Here is a 20,700-nt window from a genome sequence, read left to right as displayed (position 1 = left end):
GACTAAATCATAATAGGCTGAATTCTCTTATGATCATTAACAGTTGGCAAAAAAAACCTTCCAAATTAATTATTTATTGACCTTTTTTTACAATTAATAATTGTAATTATCTCTACTTGATACTGTTATATAATTTACTGATTTTGTTTCAGTTGAATATGAAATCTTGATATCTTCTTCTCAACTTTATTATCTTTCACAGACAGTGTCCTGGCTACACACAGTGGTGCCACTGAAGCAGAGGTGTGTTCGTGCATCAGTTCCCACCTCAAATATGCACCAGACAGGCGAGGAGGTGGAGGCCGCAGGCGAGGTGGGGAAGTGGAGGCCGAAAGCCATGATTGATATGTAAAGAACAGAATAAAAATATTTCAGTAGAAAAAAAATATTGATTTATGTTTTATTTACCCATAAGTATATAGATGTTCTTTAATTTCAAGCAAAAGATGAATCACACTGCTTGAACAAGACAGAAGCCATAGTCACATGTTACAGATGCAAAGATTCAGAACATGCTGAACATTATATGTGTTTAACAGTCACATTCTCTCAGCGTTCGGCACAACATCATTACAACATTGCCACAACTAACAAACAACGTTGTCACAACATCAATACAACGTAGTTACAACATTGTATAACAAACAACGTACGCACATCATTACAATGTTGTAACAACATTGCCACAACTAACAAACAACGTTGGCACAACTAGCAAACAACATTGTTACAACATTGCCACAACATCACAACGTTGTGGCAATGTTGTAACAACGTTGTGATGATGTAGCCACAACGTTGGGGCTTGTTGCAAATCAACCTCCAGCTAACCAAATTTAGACGTCAGGGTACAACTAAGAACTAAGTTATGGATGGATGGACAGATAATGGATGGATCATAATCCATCTGTACTGAAACTTCAAAGTCTCTGGGTTTTTATTTTCAAGTACAGATATAAAATAAGCTTTAAAAAAACAGATACATAACTGACATAATCACACATTTCATTCAATTGTATCATTGTGGAACTTCATTACAATTCAAATATTAATAAAGATCATTTACAGCTCACACTGATATTAAAATGATCAATAAAATTTGTTAAAAGCAGCTGCTATTGTCCGTGTGGATAAAACTGAACAAACATGAGTTTCTCCTTTCAACAAAAATACAAACATTATTCTTGTTTTATTTAGAACTAAAAATGTTCCTTAAAAATACAGCATGACCAAAAATAAGTGTTAATCAGGAATAAAATAATTGCAGCATGTGATCATGAATGAATGAAGTCTCCATTTGGGCCAAATGCTGCCATCTGCTGGGACAAAGATGAAATGACGTGGCCCACGATCTTCTCCGATAATCACGATAATCTGCAGGGGAAATAAACCACATTATTGTTATTTCATGTGCAGTTTGAATGACTGTATAAATCCACATGAGCAGAGGTGAAGTCAGGGAGGCGGAGACAAACTGCACTGTGATCATATGAGGAACCGCCCCTTTATCAACCCCTACAAAGGGAACAAGGAAGGGACGAAAGTCAAAGTGAAAGCAGTTACTGATCACATCGAGAAGAAACCCTTATTCTACCAAATCGCAGTGACGTACTTCCGGTTAACATGAGATCACGCGCGCCGCCGTGAGTCAGTACAACGCTGGACGCCGTGGAGTTCGGAGCTGTCTTGTGGTCTTCCTTCTAGAGCTGTGTTTTTTTTTTTTTAAATTAAATTCGGTTTTATACAGGTAATTGATATTTATGGATATATTATATTCCTTTTCTGATAGTTTCTATGATTTTTTTCTTTTAGGAATTTACGACTTCTTTATGTTTTGGGAGTTGTTTTATTAATGTTAGTCACATGGACTCGTATAACTTCACGAGAACTTTCATACCTCAGTTGGTGTAACGAGGAAATTTAGGGAAGTAAGTGATAGTTCCCTTAAAAGATTCACTAAGAAGGGAAAGTAAGTGATAGTTTCCCTACCGACAATGTCATTAAAATTGGTAATAGAAAAGGGAAGTAAGTGTTAGTTCCCTAAGAAAAAAAAGGGGGAAAGTAAGTGATAGTTTCCCTACAAATGATCCACAGTCGTATGAATTTTGGGAAACACTACGTTCATAATCTTCGATCTAGCTTTGCTTCGAAGAATATTCAATGAGTGGCGTACAACTCTGCTGTATGGATGCTCCAAACGGAATCAGATTCTGAATCTGAATAAGAATTGTGAATTCCTATTCACTACATATATTTATTACTTGAGATGAAAACTGATCTGAAACAACGTGTAGAACAGTTTGTTGCGACTGCCATCGAAAACTACGCTTATAATGAAGACTTCTGGAGTGATGAAGAGGAGGAATCTGGCGGGAATATCTCTAACGCAGATCTTGCTGGTGACTTAGAAAAATTTCTTTCTCAAGATAAAGATCAACAGAAAGAGAAAAATGCTGCCTGAAGCGAGTTCCAGGACCCTCGCCCAGGAGTTTGCCACAAGTGAGAAAACAAGCCCACCAATCGATGACAATCTGGTGAAGATCATAGATGGTCTCATCAATGACAAACTACCCAAAGCAAAACTCGACGAGCTTACTGACAAATATGCCAGACCGGAAAATTGTGAGCTCTTACTGGCTCCTAAGACGAACAGGACTGTGTGGACTCAGCTTAAAGACAACACCAAGAAAGCAGATACTGGAATGCAGAGATGTCAATGGATGTTTTTGACTGCAGCTTATGCTATCCTTGATGCCTCGAAAACAGCATCCGGAGAAATGAAAACCAAACTAGTCCATGCTTTGGTGCTTATCCTGTCTGGCAATAGAGAAATCAATCTGAAGATGAACAACACGCAAAAATACACACAAAAAACATAAAAAACGTGCACAGGTAGGGAGAGCTTGTAGCCGCAGCATCCCCATCATGCGCCGCCATATCCACTATTATGGTTGAATATTTTATATTATCAGTTAGATCAAGTATCAGTAGTCTATCACTATTACTGTATATATGGTATACCTGATAGCAGCAATCCATTTTGCACGCCTGTCAGGGTCCCGTGGCAGCCTACTGTCAAGTGTATGTGAGCATCATGGGTTTCCCACACTTGAAAGGGAAGGACTCGGACACAGGATTCCACTCGTCTTATGTTTTATTGATTTTCAGTGGAGTTGACGTTGTAGTAGAATTATATATAGTAGGGTTTTCCAGAAGAAAAGGTAGAAGCAGAAGTAGAACCAGAAGTAGAAGTGGAACCAGAAGTAGAAGGCGGAAATATGGCGTTTGACCGACAAGATGGCGTCTGTTTACAATCTGGATCGGCTGTGACGTCACATGCAAGTGGTCCATACAATGCTTTATGCAATGCCTCAACTCCTATTACAACAGAGTTGTTTGGTGATGACGTGGGGAAAGAAATTGATGCAGTGACCAAAGCAAACAAGTTGGGGAAAAAAGCTTGTACCCCCTAGGAAGAGTCGCGGTTCACGCTTTCAGCCCTATGGCCAGGGAAGATCTTCAGATCGCTTTGGCTCAGCGAGGGGTTGTTATGGCAGCCGAGGATTCAACAGGCCTTTTTTAGGGGAAAGATACACCGACCTCAGGAGGACATCGGCGAAGTCCGCATCCTACAACAAGAGCACTCAGAATTAACTCCTCCACAACAGGTCAGCTATGATAACTTGATAAATATACTACTCGGGTCACAACAGCCTTTTATAGCTGGGCAAATAAGCCATTATTTGAAGGAATGGAGAAAGATCACTATGGATCCTTACATTTTGCAATGTGTAAGCAACTGTCCCATTGAATTTGACTATGATCCCTCCTGTATCCAAAATGTCACTAACTATGAGCATAAATTCTCCCCAGCTCAACAAGAGGCCATTGACAATGAAATGGAGACATTTTTGAACAAGCATATATTATTGAGCCTGCAGTCCTAGAACCAGAAGAAGTTATTTCACCCATCTTTGTTACACCCCCCCCCCCCCCCCCCCAAAAAAAAAAAAAAAGAACCAGGAACGTTCAGGGTTATATTCAACCTTCAATCTCTGAATGACGCGGTTACCTACCACAAGTTTAAAATGGATACTGTTGAATCAGCTGTCAAATTAATGAAACAAGGATGCTACATGTCATCTATAGATTTACGCGATGCTCATTATTCAGTCCCCATCAAGCCCCAGTTTAGGAAGTACCTCAAGTTTGTCTGGAGGGGTAGATTGTTCCAATATACGGCACTGCCCATGGGTTTATCCAGCAGCCCTCGAATATTTACCAAGATTTTTAAACCGGTATTTGCGCGATGCTCATTATTCAGTCCCCATCAAACCCCAGTTGCGATCCCAGTTTGGACACTCATGTCTGGGATATATCGATGATTCATTTTATACTGCAGATACACTTGTTCTATGTCAAGAAGCCACCTTGCATGCGGCCCAGTTATTCAGTAAGCTTACATCCCACCAAGTGTGTTTTTCATCCCTGTCAGTCTTTGGAGTTTCTGGGATTCGTTTTAGATTCTGCCTATATGAGAGTCACTATTCCAGAGAGAAAAGCATTCAAAATTGTGAGTTTGTGCCAGAATTTTCTACGGGACAAACTTTTCACCATTCGCGAGGTAGCTTCGCTTATTGGAACTCTTGTCTCCACATTCCCTGGGGTTGAGTTGGGACCGCTACATTATAGATCCTTAGAGCGAGATAAAGACATTGCCCTCCGTAGAGCCTTGGGCAGTTTTGATGAATGCATGTCCTTATCGAAAGAGAGGCGAGTAGAGTTGAACTGGTGGATATGCTCCATCCCTCACAGTTCTCGAATCATTGACCATGGGGTGCTGGAGGTTGTCCTTAACACAGATGCTTCTGGAAGGGGATGGGGTGCTACTTCGGGCAGTTGCTCTACTCAGGGTTTGTGGTCGCCTGAGGAGGCTTCTTACCATATCAATGTTTTAGAATTATTGGCTGTCAAATTGGGCTTAAGAGCTCTTCTTGATCAAACTCGAAATCAACACATCCGTATCACTTCAGACAATACCACGACAGTGACCTACATTAATGCCATGGGAGGTTGTAGGGTTCCAGCTTGTGACACCATTGCAAAAGATATTTGGTCATGGGCGGTAGAACGTGAGAACTGGCTGTCCACAGCGCATGTAGCTGGAATTCGAAATACCACTGCAGATCATTTATCACGCCAGTTGAACCCTGAGGTGGAATGGGAACTGAGTCCTAATATATTCAGGAAGCTTACGCACTGTTTTGGTGTTCCTGATATTGACTTGTTTGCAAGTAGACTGAACCACAAGGTTAAGTCCTATGTGTCATGGAAGCCTGACCCGCACTCAACATATATAGATGCTTTCTCGTTAAATTGGGGAGAATTTGCTAATGCCTATGCTTTTCCCCCGTTTTGTCTAATTGGCAGGTGCCTACAGAAGGTCACTCTAGAGCAAGCCACCTTGATCATTGTTGTCCCAATGTGGAAAACGCAAGCATGGTTCACCAATTTACTAAGTCTGTTGATCGATCATCCTTGAGTTGTCCGAGGGACCAAGGGAATCCTCTCAAATCCACTGCATGGCAAGGCCCATCCACTGAGTCCCAAACTCCATCTTCTGGTATGCAGAATATCAGGAAGGAGTTCTCTAAGCACAACATACCTTCAGAAATTATCGAGGTCCTCCTATGTGCCTGGCGAGACGGAACACAGAAGCAATATAACGTCTACCTGCACAAATGGACCCAGTTTTGTTTACAAAGGAAAGTGGATTCCATGCAGCCCACTGTGAATGATGTGCTCGAGTTTCTCCACGATTTGTACAAGAAGGGCTTAGCCTATTCCACTATGAACACAACGTGTTCAGCTTTATCTAATTATTTAATGGGCACACCCTTATCTGGAACTTGTTATACTGTGGCCAATCATCCATTTATTGTTCGTTATTTCAGGGGTGTTTTCAATTGTCGAAAGCCTTTACCCAGGTAGTCTGAAACATGGGGTGTTGACATTGTGTTAGATTATATGAAGTTATTATACCCTTTGGACGAGCTTTCATTAAAAGAACTTACATTAAAGTTAGTGGGCCTTCTTGCCCTTACCTCAGGACAGAGATGTCAAACTTTAGTTCATTTGGATATTGAATGCATGAAGAAAACACAGAATTATTATTTATTCCAACTAACGGAGCACATGAAGCAGAGTAGACCAGGAAATACGTTTGATTCCTTCTACGTAATAAAATACCAGGAACAGGAATTGTGTGTTTATACGACACTAGAACATTATCTTCAGCGAACTTTGTTACATCGTCAGCCTGGACACACAAAACTGTTGCTTTCGTATGTTAAGCCTTTTTCACCAGTTGGAACCAGCACAGTAGGTCGATGGATTAAAACACTTCTTGACTGAAGTAGCATAAACACTGCTAACTTTAAGGCGCACAGCACTCGTTCTGCTAGCTAGTAAAGCGAGTCAAACGGTTCCAGTAGATACTATTTTGAAACATGTAGGCTGGTCTGCAGAGTCAACTTTCCGCAAATTCTATGACAATAATTTCTGAAATTAACTGCAGGATTTTCACCGACTCTGAAATATAAACACAGACAATTCTCACTCCCTGAAAAGAGGCGAGTAAAATAAAGGTATGTTCTTCAGTGAATGTTTTATTGTTCAGAGGTTTTGTCAGTGTGTGATTTATCAGGATAAACTGTACATGTTAACAATGTCAGACAGAGACAGAGTCTCTAACACACTGCTGAAACACTGACACTGAAATACAAGCTGATTATAAGTGTTTTTACTGAGTTTAGTTTAAAAACTGTCTTTAATGATCAGTGATCAACCGAGACAACAAAGCTGAAAAACAGGTTTAAAGGTTGCTGTGTTTTATTAACTGCTCAAAATTAAACTGATTCCAACATGAACACTGAAATAGAATTATACTTTATACTGTGTGTGTGTGTGTGTGTGTGTGTGTGTGTGTGAGAAGTCCAGAGGTGATCACTGGGTGAAACATAAACACTTATAGAAACATATCAGTGAGTGAGAAACTGTGAATGATCCAGTTCCTGAGCTGAGAGCTGTGAGAATGATCAGTGAAATCCTGTGTTTATTACAATCTAATGAAGATGAGAATGTTTACGTGTGTTTTATATCACAGTCTAAATGCTTCCAGTGTCATTGCTGAGGTTTAACACTGCAGACAGGCCTGTGGAGTCAAACAGACTAATCAGTAACACCTCATACTGTTACATGTGTGAACTGAATGATGTGATTTCTGATTGAAAAGGTTCAAAACACAGGAGGAAGAAAATGGCTGAATCTTCATCACCGACAAAAGACAGAAAAAGGAGCAGCATGGATCACCCATGTTCATCATGTAAGTTATACAGCTCATAGATGATTGTTTATGTTTATTAATCAGTTATGCAGCAGTAATTTACTGTTTCTATAGTAACAACTAATTCTCAGGGACTTGTACTGCATGGTGGATGAGCTACATCATTTAATGAAGGACTATTATGAAATTTTGGCTGAAATGAAGGATTATAGAAATGATCTCAGTGAATGGTTTCATTGTTTTTCTGGTGACTTTGTGCCACTTTTCAGATCACACTTGTGTTATAATGCAGGAACATCTTAGAAAGCCAGTTATTGATGCTGTATATTGGCATTGTGGAAGTGGAGTCCTGAGTGAGCCCGGAAGCGTGACACTTTCACAATAAAGAGAAAAGATCGCTGTGATTAAATCTCATGTTTGTCAGTAATTTAGGCACAACTGAATATATATGAAACTAAATTAAAGTATATGATTGCGGAATGTAATTGTTAATCAGAATCGGCACAAATAATCAGGATAAAATGGCTGTGATCAGGCTGCAATTTAATGAAACCTTACAACATTTTTAAAGCTAAACATGTATAATGTAAAACATACAATGTATGATAAAAAAAGATGAATATACAGTGAGGTACAAAAGTCTGAGACCACATTAAAAGTCTGGGAATCTGGACATGAACAAAGTTTTGAATTTTTGCACACGTTCCACATTTAAAGTCACTACAGAATGAAAAAAGTGTGACTTTGTGAAAGAAAAGTGTTTTATTGTTGGAGTGTTGCACCGATACTGTATAAGAGGAATAAAGAACTCAAGCATGGACAGTTTTATGTAAAAATAATCAGCTCTGGGGTGATGACGACTGTCATTGATTATTATTAACGTGGGAGCTTCTGGGTTTTATTTCTGATGTAAGATCTACAGTACACTTGTAAATAACCTTGACTGTAAAATTAATTAAAGTAATGCACAAAAATATTTTTACACAAACATTAAATGACGCCCCAACAATTGCCTTTAGACTTCAACTGTAAGTGAGTTGAGAATAAAAAGCCTTCTTGGTATCAGTCCAGAAAAACGTATTGAAATTCTGGTGTGTGATTTTCACACCTACACTACAGACGCAGTGGACTGTATACAGACAAGGTTGAAACAAATTCCTGTATTTCTACACTATTTATAAACAATGTGTAACATTATTTTCTATCAACCCTAGTTTCTGGTGATGCCAGCAGTCTCCTGACTAAAGAGCAGCTGCTGTGTTCGATCTGTCTGGATGTGTTCACTGATCCACTCAGCACTCCATGTGGACACAACTTCTGTAAGAGCTGCCTTACACAGTGCTGGGAGAAGAGTCAACGCTGTCACTGTCCATTATGCAAAGAGAAATTCACCAAGAAACCTGAACTGAAGATTAATACAATACTGAGAGAGGTTGCAGATCTCTTCAAGAAGAAACGTGGTCCTGACAAACCTGAGGTTCTTTGTGATGCCTGCACTGGAGAGAAGCTGAAGGCTCTGAAATCCTGTCTTGATTGTGGACTGACTTTCTGTAAAACTCATTTAGAGCCTCATAATCATGTTTCCAAACTTAAGAAACACAAACTAATAAACCCTGTGGAGAACCTGGAGGACTACATATGCCAGAAACATGAGCGACCGCTGGAGCTGTTCTGTAGAGATGATCAGACGTGTGTGTGTCAGTTCTGCACTGAAGGAGACCACAAGAATCACAACACTGTTCCTATAGAGGAGATCGGAGAGAGGAAGGCAAGAAACACTGATTAACATCAACTTTAGACATTATTATAGAAAATACAAATTAATTTATCTAGTGGTAGGGCAGACTGGAAATTTCTGTGATCAAATTCCAGGACAAAAGGTACAAAAGTATTACAAATATCAATTATGTATCTTCTGCTCTGTCCTCAGACTCAGCTGGGGAAAACACAGACAGATGTGCAGCAGATGATTCAGGGCCGACTGAAGAAGATCCAAGAGATCAAACACTCAGTTGAGCTCAGCAAAGTGTGTGGAAAATAGTTTATGTATTGTTTGCTTGAATCTGTAGAAATTAACAATCTGCAATAAATATTAGTTCATTATTCAGTGTGATGTAAAGAGAGTGAAAATGTGTTGCTCCTTTAGAGAAGCACAGAGAAAGAGAAAGCAGACAGTGTTGAAGTCTTCACTGCTCTGATTCGCTCCATTGAGAGAAGTCAGGCTGAGCTGCTCGAGGTGATGGAGGAGAAGCAGAAAGCAGCAGAGAGGCAGGCTGAAGGACTCATTAAAGAGCTGGAGCAGGAAATCACTGTGCTAAAGAGGAGAGACACTGAGCTGGAGCAGCTCTCACACACTGAGGAGCATCTCCACCTCCTACAGGTCAGTGTTCCTCTCTCTGCTCACTGGCAATGCAGAACATCACAGAACAACACTCACCATGCTGAGGGATTTCTCCTCTCTCCTGCTGTACTGTAGATTTACTCCTCCATGTGCAGCCCTCCACACACCAAGAACTGGACTGAGATCAGTATTAACACTGATCTGAGTGGGGACACTGTGAGGACAGCTCTGTCTCAGCTTCAGAAGACTCTGAATGAGAAACTCACTAAAACACTCGATGACAAGTTAAAGGAAACAGGTGAGAAACTTTGATATGATGTGTTTTCTTGGCACAAGTCTATAATAATATTTGTTCATTTTTAGCTTTATTTGATTCAAATCCTGCAATAAAACCATCTGAAATCTAATGAAAGTGATGTTTTGTTGTAATTAGTTCCCACAGAACTGAAGAGGATTCAGCAGTATGCAGGTACAGTGAGGTTTCTGTTTCCTCTCATATTAAAATGTACAGATCATCATTACACCACTGCATCATCAGACTTATTTTCATCTGTAGATCTCTCCAGCTAAAAGGAAGTCTTAGTGTCTCTCATTATCCTCCTCACTACACTGTAACAACAAAAATGTTGAGAAAACTCAAATTATCAAGGCAACATGATGCAATAGATTTTTGAACTGTCCCAACTTTTGACTACTGTCATTGACACTAGTTTTCAAGTTTAGACGAGTTCTGCAGACTTAAATTTTCTTGTTCACATAATTTTGATAATCTTGCGAGGCTAAGCACGAAATTCTTGCTTCAATAACATGGATTTCTATCTTCAACAAATACAGAAATTCCTGCTGAATAAACACACAATTCTTGATTCAGTGAGATAGAAATATTGCTTCATAAATCGATAAAAATACATGTTGCTGTAATAAATAAATTAATATTTCAATAAAATGAAGAGCACAAAGCATTAAGCTAACCAACACTATGTTTATTCCTTTTGGTAAACATCATGGTGAACAGAACATGCATACACTTGGACAGGCAATTATTTTATATATCTTGAAGTTGTAAATGAGCACTAATCACAGTGAACTAGACAAGTTTAAAATTGCACATACATTGAACTTTCAGTAACAAACTTGAACAGGCAAAACACTGGTTATGTGCCTCTTACAAATAAAATGATTGTGACAAACGCATCCAAAAACGTCTTGAATTTGGATTATGTCGCACAAGACGTGCATTTTTCAAATGCGTATAAAAGGTCTTTGAATCAAAGAATTTAAGAATAAAAAATTATAAAACCCCACCGCCTCTTGTTAACTGACATCCAACAATACCAAAATGTATATTTCACAGGCAAACTGGAGTTGCATGCTTAAAATGACTGCACATGCAAGATAGTGCATACACCAAAGTTTTACTTGAGCACCAGCAACAAACATGAACAGTTGAAACACGGTATATGCACCTCTTGTGAACTGGCAGCTGACATCTCCAAAAGTTTCATGAATCTTTGTTTCAGAGGCAGAGATCTCATCTCATCTCATTATCTCTAGCCGCTTTATCCTGTTCTACAGGGTCGCAGGCAAGCTGGAGCCTATCCCAGCTGACTACGGGCGAAAGGCGGGGTACACCCTGGACAAGTCGCCAGGTCATCACAGGGCTGACGCATAGACACAGACAACCATTCACACTCACATTCACACCTACGGTCAATTTAGAGTCACCAGTTAACCTAACCTGCATGTCTTTGGACTGTGGGGGAAACCAGAGCACCTGGAGGAAACCCACGTGGACACGGGGAGAACATGCAAACTCCGCACAGAAAGGCCCTCGCCGGCCACGGGGCTCGAACCCGGACCTTCTTGCTGTGAGGCGACAGCGCTAACCACTACACCACCGTGCCGCCTAGGCAGAGATCTGCATGCTTAAAATGACTAGTTCACAGCAACAGCTTTGTTTTGAGACCCCTTATGCGCTGTGAGCATCGAGAGCCAAGCTCAAAAAAAGATAGTCTGAAGTGCTTCAAAGGTATACCTCATCTCCTTTGGATAATCAATGTTCATGGCATACAGAAGGCCAAAGAGGGATGCAAAGGCAGTACTGAGGTCTGGTAGGTCATGGAGCACAATGGCCCCTTCCAACACAATAGCCATGTCTCGCACATTTGGTGAAATGGCAGCATCATTGTCTTCGAGGACAGTGAGGATGGCAACAGACACACCTCTGAGCACTCGTTCTTCAGGGTCAGTGTCCTGAAGAGAAGGAACAAACATGATTGAGTGTTAAAGAAAACTGAAAGACAAAATGCATTTCTTCTTATTCCAACCTAAATTTTAGTAACATGCTACTGACCCTTGCCATTCAGCTTGTGGAAGTTTAAAAAAAAAAAACACACACATTGAATTACCTGTGTAGGAAATGTGCGATAGAAATAAACTTGCTATTACTCACCGAACACTTCAAGAAGAATTTAGCGATGTCATCCCGAACAAAAATAGGCAGGCCCCTCAGTGCTGCTGTCTTTCGGTGAGACACAATGTCCGATGTCTAACAGTACCCAGTGGAAAATACACAAGCATATCAATTAGTATAGTGCCAAAGTGAATTTATACAAAATGCAAAAGGAAAGAGGGAAAGAAATTCCACTGCAATCCTGCATTAATTTGTACTTTTACAAATCAGAAATACTGTGATCATTTTCTGTTTCAATTCAGAACACCAAAGCAATGACTGGTACCATCAGTTTTTACTGATGCATGTCCATCAAAGTATTTTTTAGCTTTTCTGTGTCTCTGGAATGAAAAAAGTATATTCATGCTTTCCTAATAATCCCAGGCAAATATTTCATATTTTCAACAAAGGAAAGAGGCATGGGCGGTCACGTCTTCTTTGGCTACTGAACACAGCAAGTGCTCAAGCTTTGGCAGTTGAAAAGCATGACAGGTTATTTTCCCTCAACTTATGAATGCTTTTAGCTTCAGGCACATCACTTACCTGTTCATCAAGGTTATCAAGGAGGTGTTCCATCTTCTGACCAAAGCCTGCCTTCCCGAGCCCGGTACAGTCTAAGCAGGCGAGGCACATATTTGTCAAGGGATGTAGTGAAAGTCCCCAGGAGGTCTTTGCTGGTGATTTGATTAAATTCTTCAGATATATGAACACAAACAATAAAATTAAATAATTGGACAATCATGATTCTGTTAGGTTTTTTTTTTTTTTCCTTAACAGAAAATTCCTAAGAAGCTACAATACAATTACTCTATAAAAATGTATATCATTTAGTTTTGGCAAAAAAGTTTCATTAAGTTTCACTGGCATCTGTAAAGACATCTTAAGGACTAACAATTAATCTGACTATGACACATCAATTGTTTCCAATTTAAAAGTTGAATTAGGGGACATACTCCTTGGGAGGACAAATTTTATTATGAATTGTGGGGCTGATAGTGTAGTGAGTTGGAGTGTGTGGAGTGGCCTGTAGTGGAGTGGTAGGGCGGGGTATAGTATAGCTTGCCAATATAGCTTATAACAGATCGTACATTTAGTCAGTTATAGTCAATGTGGTAAAATTAGACCTACCCAATTACACACACTGGATTGAGCATTTGAATAATAAAGTTACGACATAAATGAGCACAATCTTACCTCCTCAAAGGAAAACCGAGCAGGCCATCTCCCCTGGACCTCGGATACCATAGGCTGCCCCTCTACTACCTCTCTCCGCCTAAGGGAAAATGTCAGCTCCATCTTGTGCCACATCACTGTCAGGTTCTTTTTCTTTTTCTTCTTCATTTCATCAACCAGAGCAACTCCCTTCTTCAAGAGTAGAATCATCATGATGGTGTGGATAATCTGGAACATGGTTGACCTCTCCATGTTTGGGCTTTTTCAGGGTGAACAGGCGGTCATCCTCATCTCCACCTTTTCTTTTCCTGTTCACATCCACCTCATTGCAGCCTGCCTGGTGCAGCTTTGACCTGTAGTTTCCAAACTTGTACTGGATACTTGTTTTCCATCCTTCGTAGCCTGTGATGCTACCTAGCTCCTTAAGAACCAGGGAAGAGGCAACTGATTTGAAGTTCATCTTTGTCAGGGTAGCTTTTGATTTCAAAAATTGCCTGTGCAATTTTATCCAAAATGTCCATTTTAATGTCTCTTGTCACGTCAAGGCCCTTCTTTGACTTTTTGTACATCTCATTACCCTTACGCAATTTCAGTTCAACGTCATATGAGAACTTGGGGATCGGGAACGGAGAGGGCCGCTCAGCAACATGCCTTAAATTGCTCTGGATAGAGTCTGAGCTAGACCTGAAATGCTCAGAGTGAACACTGGCTGGATCAAGAGCAGAGACTGAACCAATCGAATGGTCACTGGATTGGTTAAGTAGAGATGAATTACAGTCCCACATAATATGCAGGACTGCACGCTCAGCTGGTAATGCAGACATTGTCAAGTTGCATAATGCATTGCCAAAATCTGGATCCTCAAAATGGAGTGAGAAATCACCTTCAAGTCCAAGTCTCTCTTGGACAAATCTCACTGACAGATTCTGCTACAGCAAGCTGTATTCGTCTGGCTTCTTTGGAGAAGACAACCACCCGAAGTAACAAAGTCTGAAAATAAGAGCGAAATAAAGAGTGGGAAATAGTCAGACTTGGTTCAAAAACATTTGACAAAATAAAGCCAAAGTCTTAGATGATCACAGCCCAGAGTGACGTCTTCAAACTGCTTTCTTAATCTGAGCAGCAGCCAAAGTATTAATTTTATAATAAAAGGAAAAGAACCTTGACATCTCAGTGACGCTAGTAAAAGAAAATATTTAATATTTTAACCTGATAATTTTAATCAGTTTTCAAAAGAATAAATTAGTTTAATCTCAAATAATCAAGCAATTGCAGATACATGTATATGTATGAAAATATAGATGTTCGTGTTTTATAACTGATATGGTTCAGCATGAACTGAGAATGAAACATTTTCCCCCACATGCATGGACAGTTAAATGACTTAAATAAGACAGAATGTTCTGAGTAACTTAAATGGATTTCAATTTAAGCACAATTTTGAACAATGAAAATCCTACAAAATCTTAAAACTTGGACTATTTTTCCACACATTTCACACATGAAAAGGTTAAATAAGATCTTTGTTGAATCGACCCTTTAGTGTAAACAGCTGGCACAAGGAAACATTCCATTCTTAGTTGCTTTAATAGAGATACGATCGATACTTTAGATCGATACTTTAGATCGATCCGCCCACCACTAGCGTTTACGTTCCTGCCGCAGCGTCCATTCGGGAGGCACTGGGAAGACTGTGCTCTTCTCCTGGGCCCAAGTCTAACCAACTTCAAAGCCCCTTCACTTTAATCAGCGAGTTTCCCACATGGCGCTATACTCTGGTGACCAGACATCCCGGTTTTACCGGGACAGTCCCGATTTGGGGTTGTGTGTCCCGAGTCCTGACAAAAGTCTGTCGGGACTCGGATATGTCCCGGTTTTCGCCACTCGCGACATTTGCGACTGAGCAGCGTGGGAATCATTAGCGGAGAAATGTCTGCATTTACTATTTTGATGAATTGACAGGAATCGCAAACTTTCCTGGTTACTGCCCCCTGGCCCTGTGGCATGGGTGTTTATTTAGCCACATTATTCCAGACAACAGAACGGGTTGCCATGCAACAATAAAATAAACATTAACTGGCGCGAATGTTCTTTGTCTCGCAGCTAGCAGCAGTAATGCCGCAGCAGTTATGCCGAAAAGAAAATGTACCTTTTCCAAAGGTTTACAGGGCACCTACCCCTTCCTCCGAGAGGTGCAGAACAATGCGCACGAAGCCTACTGCACACACTGTAAGTGTTTTGTTCTTGTACTGAGTTGGGTTGCCTATGCTGCAAATGCTGTGCGCTCCTGTGGGGGCTTTCCTCGGGCTGTCGCCCCTCTCCTCCTTTATTGCTGTTTTGTTTGAGTGTATATTTACGGAAGCCGAGAGAGGCCCTTCATATACTCTTTTTTTTTTTTTTTATTCACCTTGTTATCCCGACATAACGACATAATTAATTCAGGATCTCGAGAAAACAACACAACTAATTAGAGATCTCTAGAAAACAAAACCGTTATTTCGAGATCTCGAGAAAACAAAATTATTTCATGATCTCAGCTGGATCACTGTATCTCCGTCGGTAGAGACGAAGCCGGGCCAGTCTTCTGCGGAGGTTCCGCGGACTAATTTTGAAATTATCCTTTATTAAAAGACTTAATGTAATCTCTCCCTGTGTCAACCCCTGATCAAAATATTGCCTTATTAGGTGATCGATTATTCCAGACATTCTAATGACCAAAGTTGCGTCTATACAGAATGAGAAATAGCCCCAAAGTCAGCATATCACAAGTCTCTTGGCGCACCTGAATGAACCATTTCTCAGCTGTTTACTCGAGATCATGAAATAATTGTTTTGTTTTCTCGAGATCTCGGAATAACGCTTTTGTTTTCTTGAGATCTTGAATTAGTTGTGTTTTCTTGAGATCCTGAATTAATTATGTCGTTATCTCGGGATAACAAGGTGAATAAAAAAAAGGATTATATGAAGGGCCTCTCTCGGCTTCCGTAGTATATATTCTCAAATCACTTGTCTCTTTTTTTGTTTCTGTTTAACATACCATTCTGACAGTTTATTGCTGTGTTGAACAGCTTGTTGCACCTTCCATTAAAGTGTTCACTTTTGTACACATCTTCTTGCTTTATTCATTCAGTTGTGGGGAATGGTTAGTAAGGTTGATTCTGACCTAGGCTATGTTGAGGTCACATATCTACTTTTGAAGTTCATGCTATAGTGCATACAATTTTAGAGATATAGCCTACATGTGCATATGCATTCTTCTTGGTGTTCTCACAAACAGGTGAAATAAATCAGTTTAAGTTTGGCCTATGGACATAGCCTGGCCTATTCTCAGCCATTACAAAATCTGTTGTCTGACCATAATTTAACTGTTCTGTATACCACTATGCTACTAGATAACAAAATGCCTGTTTGTTTTATTTCATGTGAGATGTTGATAAATGTGAGCTTCAACAAAATGATAAGAGCACCTCTCTGAGTGTCATGATTACATAAAAAAAGGTGTGCATGCACAAGCATGGTCGCGCACAAAAGTGTCCCAGTTTCAGACTCGGGAAATCTGGTCACCCTCACTGGCGTAACGCAAGTACTTGGGGCCCCCCTGCAGCTACTAAAAGTATGGGCCCCTCCCCCCCAAGGCCACCCTGCCACGGCCTCCTCTCTCTCTCCCTCTCACTCTCTCTCTGTATATCTCTCTTTTGATTGCTGAAAAGTGTGAAAAAAGTGCCAGGGCTCAGCCCCTGACAGCCCAGGCCCATTTAAACACGTATAGGACTGCCTAACCCATAGGCCTAGATGTTTTGTTAATTCATTCATTCATATTCAGTACACCAGTAGAGTAGGCTATCCATTTATTACAAATAAATCCAACAATAAAAATGGTGTATGACGTGACAAAGCTCACAGTTCATACAGCTCGGTAAGCAGTAACGATAACAGTAACATTAATAATGATAATTACATAAGGTTTAGGAAAATAAAAATGAAACTGTTTTAAAAGCCAGAGTATGGTTAAATAAAATACATCATAAGTTTAAGTAAAAGTTTGCATAAAGAATAAATCTGTCAAACACAGGGGTGCAAGCAACTAAAATTTACTCACGTTACTGTTATGAGAAGTTTTATGAGTAATATAAAAATGAGTAATTTTAATTTTACTCAAGTAAATTTTGACCTTATTCTTATTCAATTACAATGGAACCAGGCCTGAAAAGGCCTACTGAGTAAAAATGAAATGCAGCACAATAATAAAACAATCTGGCGGAAATTAAAGAAAATTACGCTACCTTGTGTGCAGTTTTTTTTTTTTTAAACTATTTTACATAACCAACCTATCTTGGATCAATGTGTTGGATGATGGCTGGTGGTCATGGGGAACAATATTCAAGAAAAAGAAACATTGAATTATTGAGAAAAAAGATAATAAAAAGTAACTTTTATTCAAATCCCATTTTAAATCAGGTACTTTTTCACTCATTCGCCTCGTTTTAACTGCACTAGTCCCGTTCCCCCCCCCCCCCCCCCCCCAATGGCCCTACCTGTTAGCGCATCATGAACTGGAGGATAAGGCCTAACTCTCCCAAAAACGGATGAAATTTTGGGCAGTGTGGATGTAAATTCTTCTTTTTTCTTTTTGATTTGCCGCTTTTGAGCACCACTTTTTTCTCTGGTACGCTTCATTGTTGTGTTTATTATTTTCATGTTTCATCGGACTTTTTCGTGCATTGAATCACATCGGGCGACGGGCCCCCCCTAGCGGTTGGCCCCCCCCGCCTGGCGGGGGCTGCGGGGGTATTGAGGTATTTCACCTGACGTCACAGGGTCACGTGACGCCCCGGTGTCCGCCATTTTGAACGTCAAGCTAGCTAATGTCAACAACAGTAGCTGGTATGTTACTGTAGCAATGTTTACGTTCAGTCATTTGGATGACTGTTAAAACCTTTCAGTCTCACGTTTTTCCTTTACTGGATTTACTAGTTTACTGAGCTAGCACGCTCGGGCAAGCTGGGAGCTAGCGTGCGCTAGCCGGCCGGCTGGCAGGCTAGCGCACGCGCCAGCTCCCAGCTTGCGCCGGCCGGCCGGCAGGCTAGCGCACGCGCCAGCTCCCAGCTAGCGCCGGCCGGCCGGCAGGCTAGCGCACGCGCCAGCTCCCAGCTGGCCCGAGCGCGCTAGCTCAGTAAACTAGTAAATCCAGTAAAGGAGAAACTTGAGACTGAAAGGTTTTAACAGTCATCCAAATGACTGAACGTAAACATTGCTACAGTAACATACCAGCTATGATGTTGTTGACATTAGCTAGTGCTAACAGCTAGTTGCTAATACACTGCTACAACTACACCGACCCTAATAATACAGTTCTTAGTCATTGTCTGGCAACAGCAAATTTATAACGGTCCATGTCTCAACAGACTAAGAAGTTATTTCAATGACATTTAATAACATTTTGTTTATCCTGAGGACCGAAAGTAAATGAAAATGTGAACAAACCTTAGCTGTAATAAGATGGCGACCCGCTGATGTAGGCATGTTACCCAGCCTGACACAAAATATTTGTAGGTGTCCAAACTCTTATACGCTTTCAGATCAATACCTGTGTATGGCGATGGGTTTTTAACGACATAGGTATACAGATCATGTGGGCCGAAGTCAGGTAAAGACAAGGGCTTCGTGTACTTCCGTACGTCAGTGAACAATCCTGGTGGAAGCAGGTAAACGTCGTTCTCTAAGCCTGCTAACCTCAATTTTTGCAAATACCTCTCTCTCTGCTCGCCCTGTAAATGCCCTACGTCGCTGGATAGTGAAGGTGTTTTCTGCATCTCACTCCTTTTTCTTTTATGTTTTTCGTTTGTCGCCTTCCTCGCATTCAAACTGATTCGAGCCGTGCCGTCCAAAATGGCAGCATCACATGACTTGGTCACGTGAGTGAAATACCTCAATACTTTACGCCAGTGGTCACCCTAGTGTTTGTGCAAGAATTCTTTTGAGGGTCACTAAGCTTGGAGCGCCGTCTGTAGCCTCGCTAACAATGTTAGCTTTGGTAGTCAGACAAAATGAACCCATATTTCGTTTGAAACCGTAAACTGCGCTTCACTGTTAAAATCCCGAGTCTAGTAAAACAACACTTACCTGCTTAGCCAAACGTAAACGGTGGGAGTATTTTAAGAAACTCGCATCCACGGTGTCCCACAAGTTGAGTCGGAGTTCAAAATGTCCGATCAGCAAGTGACTCCCACAGCTCATGTGGACACTACGGAGTTTCCATCAAGGGGCTAAACGGAACCTCTCTCTGCTCAGAAACCGGTGTTTACCTGTTATTAAAATGCATGTTAAGATATGTAAATGCTACAAATGATCCTCACTACTGGATGATGATTTAATCTTTTTTACCTGCATACTCATATCACACACTGTGTGTTTCTCTCAGTGGATGTGACTCTGGATCCTGATACAGCTCATCCCGATCTCATCCTGTCTGCTGATGGAAAACAAGTGACACTTGGAGACAAACGACAGAATCTCCCTGATACACCACAAAGGTTTGATTATTGTGTCTGTGTTCTGGGAAAGCAGAGTTTCTCCTCAGGGAGATTTTATTATGAGGTGCAGGTCAGAGGGAAAACTGCGTGGGATTTAGGAGTTGTGAGAGAGAACATTAACAGGAAGGGGATGATTACACTGAAACCTCAGAATGGATTCTGGACTGTGGCACTGAGGAATGAGAATCAGTATCAGGCTTGTGCTGGTCCCCCTGTCCCCCTCACACTGAGAGAGAAGCTGGAGACGGTGGGGGTGTTTGTGGATTATGAGGAGGGTCTGGTCTCCTTTTATGATGTGAAGTCCAGATCTCATATCTACTCTTTCACTGGTCAGTCTTTCACTGAGAAACTCTATCCATTCTTCAGTCCTTCTTTAAATTATGGAGGTAAAAATTCAGCCCCACTGATCATCTCTCCTGTATTAAACACTGAATGAATTTTCAACTCACAAATTTAATCATCTATTAAATGGTGAGAATAAACAAAAATATTTTACATTTTCTGGTTAATTTTAGAAATACATATTCCCGTTTAAAATGCTGTACAGTTTATTTTAATACCTGGGTTTAGTTTTTTGCAGAAACAAATAATTTTACTCCTACTGTCTGTTGTTACACATTTTGATTGTGGAACTTTGTCATTACAAATAAAATATTAATAAAGATTATTTACAGTTCACACTGAGTTTTACTGCAGAATTTAATCTGATCAGTAAAATGGATGAAGTTCAGCTGCTGATGTCTGTATAAATAAAACCAAACAAAACAGTTTCTCCTTCAAACCTCAAACATAAACTTGTATTTTATTTCGAAATAAAAGTGTCAGGGTTTTTCTGTTCTTCCAAATAGGAATAAAT

General features: G+C 40.4%; 1 protein-coding gene across 1 annotated transcript; it reads left to right on the top strand.

Moving 5' to 3' along the window:
* The first annotated feature begins 7,317 nt into the window (after nucleotides 1-7,317).
* LOC132888966 (E3 ubiquitin-protein ligase TRIM39-like) lies at nucleotides 7,318-20,368 on the top strand. Its single transcript, XM_060925054.1, has 6 exons — nucleotides 7,318-7,384; nucleotides 8,560-9,113; nucleotides 9,276-9,371; nucleotides 9,492-9,725; nucleotides 9,822-9,984; nucleotides 19,733-20,368. Exons 1-6 carry the CDS (start codon nucleotides 7,318-7,320, stop codon nucleotides 20,278-20,280), a joined length of 1,662 nt encoding a protein of 553 aa, XP_060781037.1. The 3' UTR covers nucleotides 20,281-20,368.
* Nucleotides 20,369-20,700: the final 332 nt, after the last annotated feature.

The sequence above is a fragment of the Neoarius graeffei genome, chromosome 1 (assembly GCF_027579695.1).
Source record: "Neoarius graeffei isolate fNeoGra1 chromosome 1, fNeoGra1.pri, whole genome shotgun sequence".
Classification (NCBI taxonomy): domain Eukaryota; kingdom Metazoa; phylum Chordata; class Actinopteri; order Siluriformes; family Ariidae; genus Neoarius; species Neoarius graeffei.
This window is presented reverse-complemented; position numbering and strand designations above follow the sequence as displayed.

What these genes read in the sequence shown, in the direction of transcription:
- LOC132888966 (XM_060925054.1), top strand. Translation starts at nt 7,318, where the DNA reads ATGGCTGAATCTTCATCACCGACAAAAGACAGAAAAAGGAGCAGCATG. An exon ending in AGCATCTCCACCTCCTACAG is followed by an intron (nt 9,726 to 9,821) that starts GTCAGTGTTCCT and finishes GCTGTACTGTAG; the next exon opens with ATTTACTCCTCCATGTGCAG. An exon ending in TGACAAGTTAAAGGAAACAG is followed by an intron (nt 9,985 to 19,732) that starts GTGAGAAACTTT and finishes TGTTTCTCTCAG; the next exon opens with TGGATGTGACTCTGGATCCT.